We start from the raw sequence: 9886 nt of genomic DNA on the forward strand, positions 1-9886 counted from the left end.
CCCGCGTTACCGTCCACTCGGCGGGGTCGCAGCTGCCTCTGGAAGGCACCGAGATGTACCTTTTTCGCGCAATGGTCAAAATCAAGGTTTTGTAACGCGAGCTGTGCCACAGTGAAATGGAACTAGCCACGGCGCCTTCTACGCACTCTGTCAGCCGTCCCCGCGTGAGGTGCGCCTCCGGCCTCAGGCCCTCTGCGCTCTCTGCCCACAGCACAGCCCGTTCGAGAACCCCAGGCCTCAGGCAGTGCCCCAACCCCCATCCATCTCGACTGTCTCTCGGTTGTGTGTCTCTCGCCCAACCCAGCCCCTACCCCCACCTCTCGCCCGCCCTCTCGCCCGCTCCCTCTCGCCACACTTCCCTCTCGCCCGCCGCGGCGCGCTCCTCTCCCACGTGCGCCTATAGAACCCCCCAACCCCCCATCCCCCCCCCCCCCCCCCACACCCATACCCCCATCCCGCGCAACCCGCGCGCGCCCGGCACCGTCGCAGTACGGCGTGCTCCGCAGCCGCAGGGTCTGTTGCTCTCTGCCGTGCTCGCGCGGCGGTCCCGCCGGGCCCCGCGCCCTCGCCGCCCGGCCGGGGCTGGAGAGGCTCAGTAGAGGATGATGCCGCGCTCCTCGCACACGGCCACCAGCTCAGGCTGCTCCGTGTTGTCCACCTCGAGGTACTGCACGCGAGGGGAGGTGCGATGAGCATTGGGCGGGGGAGGGGCGTGTGGCGAGGGGGAGCGTCTCGCGCCTTCAAGCTCGGGGCGGCCCCCTCCTTGAGGGCGGCGGCCAGCGCCTTGCAGCCCTCGTCGCCAATCTTGGTTTCGTCGAGATAGAGCCCCTTGAGCCGCGGCGCTGCCCCCTCCTTGCCGAGGGCGGCGGCCAGCGCCTTGCAGCCCTCGTCGCCAATCTTGTTGTCGTTGAGATAGAGCGTCTCGAGCCGCGGCGCTGCCCCGCTCGCGAGGACCTCCGCCAGCTTCGCCGCCTCCGCGTCGCCCCAGCCGAGGCCGGCGTAGACCAGCTTGGTCGCCTTTCCAAACTGCTCCTCGAAGGCGGCCTCGTACAGCCGCTTCACCAGCGGCTTGTCGTCCTTGCCGTTGGTGAAGCTCTTCGTCTCCAGCTCCGCCGCGAACGCAGACGGCAGCAGCGGAGGGCGCCGGCCGCCGTCCTCGGTGCAGTCGTCGACGAGGCTGCCGTAGCTGTACTCCACGCCGGCGCGCATCTTGCCGAGGTCGAGCGAGAGGTGGCCAGCCTTTGTCAGGCCCGCCCAGCTGCACTCCGTGTAGCACCAGCCGCGGTCAAAGTACTTGGCCACGTTGGTGCCCTCGGCCTGATCCTCCGCCTTGTGGCCGTCCGGGAAGGAGGTCAGCCGCAGCACCCAAGTGTGCTGGTGGGAGTAGAGCGTGCCGAGGCAGCCCAGCCCCTCCTTGAAGAGCGCGTTCTGCTCGTCAGTGCGCAGGACGCCGTTGGGGGGGTCGGGGTGCTGGTGGAGCGAGCCGAAGTCCCAAAAGACGCCGAGCCGCGTGATGTACGGATGGCTGAGCAGGGCCTTGAGCGCCCTCGCGACGCGGGCGAGGTTGGCTCCGCGCGGGTCGGGGTGGTCCTTGGTCAGCCACGGGTAGGAGAGCGCGGCGACGGGAAGCCACTCCGCATACCCGATGGTCGCCTCGACGAGGTCGGCGAAAGAGAGGAAGGCCTCTTCGGGCAGCGCCTGGCGGTGGGTGAGGACGCCGCCCGCCTCGGCGTGGCGGATGATCCACTGCGCGTCGAGGAGGGCGACGGCGCCGCTCGCGAGGACACGCTCCAGGTCGCCGCCGCCCCACTTGCGCCACAGCTCCAGCTTCTCCTCGTAGGTCAGGCCCGGCTTGCTCGTGCCGCAGCCCATCGCTTCGTCTGCCTGTGTAAGGCCGATATGTGTATCTGTGTCCGGGAAGGCGATCGACTTTGAGCACCTGTGTACTCTGTGTCCAAGGCGTACTATGAGGGGCGAAGTGAAGTGGGAACAGTGAATGCGGAAGGGGGAAGGCAGAAGTGGGCACAGCGAAGTGCAAAGTGGAAACCACAAACGCCACGCAGCAACTCAGAAGTCAACCGCAACAAGTCAGAAGTCGCTTTTCAGATGTCCTAAGTGCAAACCACGAACTGCGTAAGGAACGTGGAACTGCCAACAACAAACCTACGCGGAACTCGGAAGGCCGGAACACAGAAGTGCAAACACACAAGTTGAAGTCAGAAGTGCCATATGTAAAATGCGAAAGTAGAAGGGTAAACAGTGAACTGCGAAACCAAAAAGCTCAAAGCAAGAATGCAAAACTCAATCTCCAAACAGTGAATTTGGAAACCCAAAGCTCGAAGTGCGAAGTGACAAAGGAAACACAACTCTGCTTCAACCTCCGCCACCGAGCACAGAGATGGCGAGCCTGACGCTACCGCATGGCCGAGCAGCGAGCAGTAACTAACCATTCGTGTTGAATTGCCTTATCCGTTATCGCTTATCGACAAACGGGGATTTTAAGTGTTGGAGAGTGTGAACTCAAACCTACTTCCTGACCGTAGCCTGACCGTCCTTACGGTGGCCGGAGCACCACCCACTAGCTGCATGATCACCGGCCGATCACCTGGTCACCGATCACCGGCCTTTGGAGAGTTGTATAGGACTTATCTATTCAGACGGTGATCGGTGATCAAGTTTCGGCGGCACGTAACGTCCAAAACAAGGCCACGACTGTCGTCCCCCACCTTCTTAGAGGTATGGGAGCCGCTGGCACCGCGCTGGGCGCCGCGGATGCACGTACGAACGAACATTATGAAATCGGGACGATTTTGACCCAAAAATCACAAGGTGAGCTGAGCGGCACCACGGCCGAGCGTTTTTGATCTCTGGGTCAGTGGGCGCCCGCCCGCCGCCTCTGAGGGGGTCGGGCCCCCTAGACTGAAAACAAAAACAAAATGCATAAACAGTCAAAAACAGCCTGCGAGAGCGGCGCTGCGCGCCGCCTACCTCGTGAGTCAGCAGGCTTTTTAACTACTATTAAGTGGAAGCAAGTTGCTTACACTTAATAGTGACGCCGCAAAAGGAGCGGGCGACGGCAATACACTTCCTGATGAAGGAGCTCAACCGGCTCGAGGACGACGACATCGAGGATGTCATGTTGCGCGATGGCGTCATCCATTTCGTCAGCCACCTTCATCGTGACCGTCGCCACCCTCGCCGCCGTCTCGCCTACGTCGCCGCCGTCGCCATCATGCGATGCAGGCCCATTCATGATGCAGGCCCAGCCACCCCCCTGGCTCCTATGCCGACGTGTCCAGCGTGCTCCCCCGTCCGCCGATGTCTCTGCTGCCGCCCAGCGGAGCTCTGCAGCGGGCCCTCCTCGCCGCTTTCGCTGCCGCTGCATCGCTGTCGGCTCGTCATTTCTGTCTACAGTCATTGGGGGCTGCCATCGCTGTTCTCTCTCTCTCCCTGGGTCAGCTCCAACCTGCCGTGTCGGGACGTCACCCCCTCGGCTCCTCCCCCCCCCCTTCTCCGCTGAACTGCTTGCTGCTGCTGCTCGCTTTGTCCCAGGAGCCAGGTGCTTGTGTCTAATCGTAGTGGGGGCCCTGGCCCCCCTCTGTTTTCTGTTTTCTGTTTTTCAAAACGCCCGCCCGCCCGCCACCCCGAGGTGGCTCGGCCCCCCACTGACCCAGAGATCAAAAAACGTCGGCCCACGCCGCAGGTCGGCGCACTGCGATGTGTCCAAATCCGCACGGAGGCCTCACACTCACAGCCGTCCACTCTCTATCTAAGACCTCGATGCACAGACGCTGGACGCATTACTCACATTATACTCTAGCCCCTTGGGCCCACAGCCACACCCGTCCAACACAGAGCTGCCATGCGTAACACCTGGGCACGGCCCACCACTCACACGAACTGCAGGAACTCTTCGTATGCATCTATAAAGGCGTCATAGTCGCCATTGACAATGTCTGTGTATGCCTCCTCCGTGTCTCCACCTAGCAGCCTGTGGACGCGCGCAGCGCGCCGGGCCCGTGCGTTGGGTCGCCCGAGGAGCGTCTCAGCGGAGCGCACAAACGCGGGGACTCGAGGGAGCCGCTGCCCACGCGCCTGCTCGTACTCTCTCGCACCGTCGAAGTTCGGCGGGAGAACAAGCTGCCCGCCTGGGTGCGGATCTCGCGCTGCGCGCTGGGCGGGGATGCCGCCGGTGCCGGGGCATCCGGTGCGCCCGGCGATGGAGTGCTGGTTCCACGACGCCTTGAGCAGGTCTAGTCCGGCCTGCACAAGGGGCGTGGCCACCGACGAGAAGGCGTGCACCTCCTGCGCGTCGTTCTTGTCGAGGAGGTCATTCTCTTCCATAAAGTTGATGAGGCGACGGAAGTGCACCAACACGCGCATGTTCACCTCGCGGTTGAAGCGCTCGACTGGTGTCTAAACGGTACAAGAGCAGGGGTTAGAGAGAGTGGTGCAGCGGACGCCGCAGAGCGGAGATACGCAAGCGACGTTGCGGGTGGACGGCACAAAGCGGTGCGCGGCGCGCCCGCCCGCGCGCCCAGCCCTGCGCGCGAGCAGCAGGCAGACAAAGGCGGCCACGTACCACTCCCGCCCTTTGTCAGTGACGATCTGGTCGGGCAGCGCGTCGGCTGCTAGGAAAGGCGCGACAAACTCCTCGTACACCGTGACGGGCAGCTTGTTCATAAGCGCTGTCAGTGAGTGCACAAAGCGAGTGCGCCCATCGATCGCTACTGCGACAAAGATGCGGTACTCCTGCAGCTTGCACGCCAAATCAATGTGCGTGGAGTACATGAAGTACGGCGCGTGGTAGGCGCCGCGTTGAATCCTGCGGTAGCACCAAGACCGGCGGGCGTCGCTCGCCGCAGGGTCAACTGCGCGCAGCGCCGCCTGCACCGCCTCGCGCGGCCAGCGCCAGTCGGGGTGGTGCGCTTTCAGCACTCCGAGCAGCATCTTGTAGCCGTAATTCGCGCCGTGGCGCGTTACCTCGAAGTTCACGATGTCGTTGAAGCGTGGGTGAAGCGGAAGCAGCCGCTCGCGGCCCGAGAGGCCAGCCGCAGCCACGACTTGCTGCACGCGCCGCCGCGTGAGGCCAGTGAGCGCAGCCACACGCGCCGTGTCGCGCGAATGCGCAAAGAGGTCGAGGATGTTGGCGCGGCTCGAGCCGTGGTCAAGGGTGGGTGCAGCGGTGCACGCGGCAGCAAGGAGCAGCGCGCCGTGCATGACGAGAGTGGCCGATCGCCGAAGTCTGTGGCTTCTGTGCTTTGCTTTCTCACTTCGAGCTTTTGGTTTCGCAGTTCTCTGTTTAGCCTTCTAATTTCGCATTTTACATTTTACACATGGCACTTCTGACTTTTGGAGATTGAGTTTTGCATTCTCACTTCGAGCTTTTGGTTTTGCAGTTTTCTGTTTAGCCTTCTACTTTCGCATTTTACGTATGCCACTTCTGACTTCAACTGTGTGTTTGCACTTCTGCACAACGGCCTTCCAAGTTCCGCGCAGCTTTGCTGTTGGCAGTTCCACGTTCCTCACACGGTTAGTGGTTTGCACTTAGGACATGACGGAAGCGACTTCTGACTTGTTGCGGTTGACTTTGGAGTTGCTAACTAGCGTTTGTGGTTTCTACTTTGCACTTCGCTGTGCCGACTTCTGCCTTCCCCCTTACGCATTCACTGTTCCCACTTCACTTCGCCCCTCATAGGCGTACTTTGCAAAGGACACAGGTGGAAAAGTATTATCCTACGGGTGTGGGGGCGCGGAGGGCTTGTTGGCGAGCCAAAATGGTGTTTTCCGAGGCGCTGCGCTAGGCTCAGAGCGAGTTCGCGCTGCGCTAGGCTCAGACGGCGAGTTCGCGCTGCGCTAGGCTCACAGATGGCGAGTGCGCTGCGATAGATTTGCGCTGCGATGAAAAGACCCCGTTATAGGAGCCGATAACCCAAGGGAGGAAACGCCGCGTTTTCTTCTTGCGTCCAACTCCGGCAGTTGGTCCACCAGCATGGCAGCCTCCTCCAGCGACCTGCAGGCTCTGCAGCTTGAGAATCGGAACCTGCAGCAAAAGCTCGACTGGAAGCAGCTCAAGATCAACCAGCTCGAGACGAAAGTTCGCGATCTCCGCGACGGCGGCCTCGCCGCCAACCTCGAGCGCCTCGAGCGGTCGCTCTGCCGGCTGTCGCTGCAGATGGAGCACGTGCAGCTCGTCATCAAGAAGCCGGAGTGGTCGTTTCACACCTTTGCGATGCCGGAGACCACCGCCTCCTCGGCGCACACCATCTTTGTCCGGCCGCCCAGCGGGGAAAGGCTCGAGGTGACCATCCCGCCGGGCAAGCTGCCGGGCGAGCTCTTTACCGTGATGCTCAAGGACGAGGACGCGTTCCCGCCGGACTGGCCGTGGTTCGCGGCGCCGCCCGCGGCGCCCGCGCACTCCGCGCCGCCGCCGTGGGCGGAGGAGCAGCCGGCGGCGCAGGAGGGCGAGGACGGGGAGGAGGGCGCAGGGACGAGGAAGAGGCAGACGAGGCGGCCCTCCGGAAGAAAGCCAAGGCAAAGGCCGATGTCGAGCGGCGCAAGGAGCAGCGGCACGCCGCGGCCGCGGCGGCAGGCCGCGAGCCCGGCCAGCGTGGCAACCCAAACTGGGTCAAGAGCGACGCGCGGCCGGCACGGCCGGAGGGAGGATCCTCCTCCTCCTCGACCTCGGCGGCCGCGATCAGCCACCTGTGGGCGGTTACCGGGGTCGCGGTCAAGCTCGCGACGGGGTGAATCTGGTGCGTCTAGGATCACTGGTGGGCTGGGTGTGCAGCAGCAGCGCTCAAAAAGAGGCAAAAAACTCGAGAGACTTCGCTGCCGCTCCTGTGATACTGCCGCTGCCGCTACTCTTACTTGACTGCGCTGCCGCTACTTACTTACTTTACTTCGCTGCCGCTACTTTGACTCGACTCACTTCGCTGCCGCTACTGCGCTGCCGCTACTTTAGCTCCCGCATGCTCTCGCTCGATCTATCCGATTAATCCGATCTTCCGAAAAGCGGCCATTTTCACATTTTTAAGAGATGCTTCTGGCTCCAAATCTCATCTCCACTTATCTCGGTCGCGTCTGCGGACTGAGAAAGTAAAAAGCCTCCGCTCGGAAGGTGTCTCAGCTCGGACGTCCAATCAGGGCGCCGCAGCCCCGGGTTGAGCGCGGCCGGCGCAAGCCTCGGCCTCCGCCGCACCCCGCCGCGCGGCGTGAGCCGGCACTCGCGCTGGCGGGGCGGCGGCGGTGACGCCGCCGTCACCGCCGCCGCCCTCTCCGCCGCCCAGTCCACCGCCCTCGCCCCCACCGCCGGCCCGCCTAGTCCGCCACCCTTGCCTCCACCGCCCTCGCCCCCCCAACCCTCGCCGCCACCCCCTCCGCCGCCCTCGCCACCACCACCGTCTCCGCCACCGCCGCCGCTCCCACCACCCTCTCCTAGAAAACCCCAAAAAATCCCCCCCGGTGTTTCTCAACACCACCATTGTTTTTTCTTTCTCCCACTGACGGGCTGGGAGGTCTTGCGGCGCAGCCGCACCCCAGCACATAAGGCGCACAGATAAGTCTCGCACAGCGTACGTACCTTACTCACTCACACGTCGCACCTCACATAGAAGCACAGTGTGTCGAGGCAGTGTGTCGATGCGGAGTTTGTCGAGGCGGTGTAAGGTAAGGTAAGGTAAGGTAAATACAGCCAAAACGGGCCGTGCCGCGTTTGTGAGAGGCGAGGCGGGCAGAGGGCAGGGCAGAGGCCGAGGCAGGGCAGAGGCCGAGGCAGGGCAGAGGCCGAGGCAGGGCAGAGGCCGAGGCAGGGCAGAGGCCGAGGCAGGGCCAGAGCAGAGGCCGAGGCAGGGCCAGAGGCGAGGCCGAGGCAGGGCCAGAGGCGAGGCTGTCGAGGCAGGGCCAGAGGCGAGGCTGTCGAGGCAGGGCCAGAGGCCGAGGCAGGGCAGAGGCCGAGGCAGGGCAGAGGCCGAGGCAGGGCAGAGGCCGAGGCAGGGCAGAGGCCGAGGCAGGGCAGAGGCCGAGGCAGGGCAGAGGCCGAGGCAGGGCAGGGGCCGAGGCAGGGCAGAGGCCGAGGCAGGGCAGAGGCCCGAGGCAGGGCAGAGGCCGAGGCAGGGCAGAGGCCGAGGCAGGGCAGAGGCCGAGGCAGGGCAGAGGCCGAGGCAGGGCCAGAGGCGAGGCTGTCGAGGCAGTGTGTCGAGGCAGTGTGTGGAGGCAGTGTGTCGAGGGGGCGGCGATGGTGGCGGCGGAGGCAGAGGCAGAGGCAGAGGCGGCGGCGGCAGAGGGGCAGAGAGGCAGAGGCGGCAGAAGCAGAGGCAGAGGCAGAGGAGGTCGGCGGCAGAGGCGGCGAGGTGGCGAGGGCGGCGAGGGCGGCGAGGGATGCGAGGGGGGCGAGGGCGGTGAGGGCTGTGAGGTGGCTGGGCGGAGAGGCGGCGGTGACGGACTGCTGCGGGGCGAGGCGGAGCGAGGAGGCGGAGGCGGCGCCGGCCAGGCTGAGGCGAGGCGGAGGCAGTCGAGGCAGCGTGGGCCGGCGGAGGGCGCGGGGCAGGGGCAGCAGTGAGGGCAGTGGACGGCCGTGTGCGCGGGTGCAGGAGGCGGGCGGCGGCAGAGAGGCAGAGAGGCGGCGGTGACAGACTGCTGCGGGGCGACAGCGTCGGCGAGGGCGGCGGCGGCGAGGGTGGCGGCGGCGAGGGCGGTGGCGGGGACGGCGAAGGAGGCGAGGGCGGCGGCAGCGACGGCGGCGGCGGCGACGGGGGCGGCGGCGAGGGCGGAGGCGGCGAGGGCGGAGGAGGCGAGGGCGGCGGCGGCGACCGGGGCGGCGGTGATGGCGGCGGCGGCGAGGGAGGAGGAGGCGAGGGCGGAGGCGGCGAGGGCGGCGGCGGGCTCGGCGAGGGCGGCAAGGGCGGCGGCGGCGAGGGGGGCGGCGGCAAGGGCGGCGGCGGCGACGGAGGTGCTGGCGAGGGCGGTGCAGGCGACGGCGGAGGCGGCGAGGGGGGCGGCGGAGGCGGCGAGGGCGGCGGCGGGCTCGGCGAGGGCGGCGAGGGCGGCGGCGGCGAGGGGGGCGGCGGCGACGGCGGCGGAGGCGAGGGTGGCGGGCTGACAGCGGCGGACAGGGTCGAGGCAAGGGCGGCGGCGGAAAGGCAGGTGGAGGCGAGGGCGGTGGCAGCGCGGGCGGCGGCGGTGACGGCGATGGCGGCGATGGCGGCGATGGCGGCTATGGCGGCGGCGGCGAGGGCGGCGGTGGAGAGGGCGGGGGCGGCGAGGGTGGTGGTGGAGATGGAGGCGCCGGCGAGGGCGGCGGCGAGGGCGGCGGCGGCGAGGGCGGCGGCGGCGAGGGCGGTGACGCTGGTGGCGGTAGCGAGGGCGGCGGCGAGGGTGGCGGCGGCGAGGGTGGAGACGAGAGTGGCGGCGGCGAGGGCGGCGGCGACGGCTGGAGGCGAGGGCGAGAGCGGCGTCGTGCCAGACGGCGGCGGATGCGAGGGCAGCGGTGGTGCTGGTGGCGGCGGCGAGGGTGGCGCGACGGAGGAGGCACCGGCGACGGGTGTGAGGGCTTGCGGCGGCGAGGGCGGAGACGAGGGTGGCGGCGGCGAGGGCGGCTGCGACGGCTGGAGGCGAGGGCGAGAGCGGCGGCGTGCCAGACGGCGGCGGATGCGAGGGCAGCGGTGGGGCTGGTGGCGGCGGCGAGGGTGGCGCGACGGAGGAGGCACCGGCGGCGGGTGTGAGGGCGTGCGGCGGCGAGGGCGGAGACGAGGGTGGCGGCGGCGAGGGCGGCGGCGACGGCTGGAGGCGAGGGCGAGAGCGGCGGCGTGCCAGACGGCGGCGGATGCGAGGGCAGCGGTGGGGCTGGTTTCGGGGGCGAGGGTGGCGCGACGGAGGAGGCACCGGC

At 66.7% G+C, this 9886-nt stretch overlaps 2 protein-coding genes across 2 annotated transcripts; one reads left to right on the forward strand and one right to left on the reverse strand.

Annotated features, from left to right (window-relative positions):
• Positions 1 to 592: 592 nt before the first annotated feature.
• On the reverse strand, positions 593 to 5220 carry EMIHUDRAFT_466762 (hypothetical protein; the record flags this gene model as incomplete). The annotated part of the gene is made up of 5 exons (XM_005791305.1): positions 593 to 667; positions 955 to 1884; positions 3107 to 3210; positions 4116 to 4416; positions 4489 to 5220. 5 exons carry the CDS (start codon positions 5218 to 5220, stop codon positions 593 to 595), a joined length of 2142 nt encoding a protein of 713 aa, XP_005791362.1.
• A 772-nt stretch (positions 5221 to 5992) lies between these two features.
• Positions 5993 to 6750, forward strand: EMIHUDRAFT_109157 (hypothetical protein; the record flags this gene model as incomplete). Its single annotated transcript, XM_005791306.1, has 2 exons — positions 5993 to 6387; positions 6489 to 6750. 2 exons carry the CDS (start codon positions 5993 to 5995, stop codon positions 6748 to 6750), a joined length of 657 nt encoding a protein of 218 aa, XP_005791363.1.
• Between the last annotated feature and the right edge of the window lie 3136 nt (positions 6751 to 9886).

Source organism: Emiliania huxleyi (assembly GCF_000372725.1).
Source record: "Emiliania huxleyi CCMP1516 unplaced genomic scaffold EMIHUscaffold_114, whole genome shotgun sequence".
Classification (NCBI taxonomy): domain Eukaryota; phylum Haptophyta; order Isochrysidales; family Noelaerhabdaceae; genus Emiliania; species Emiliania huxleyi.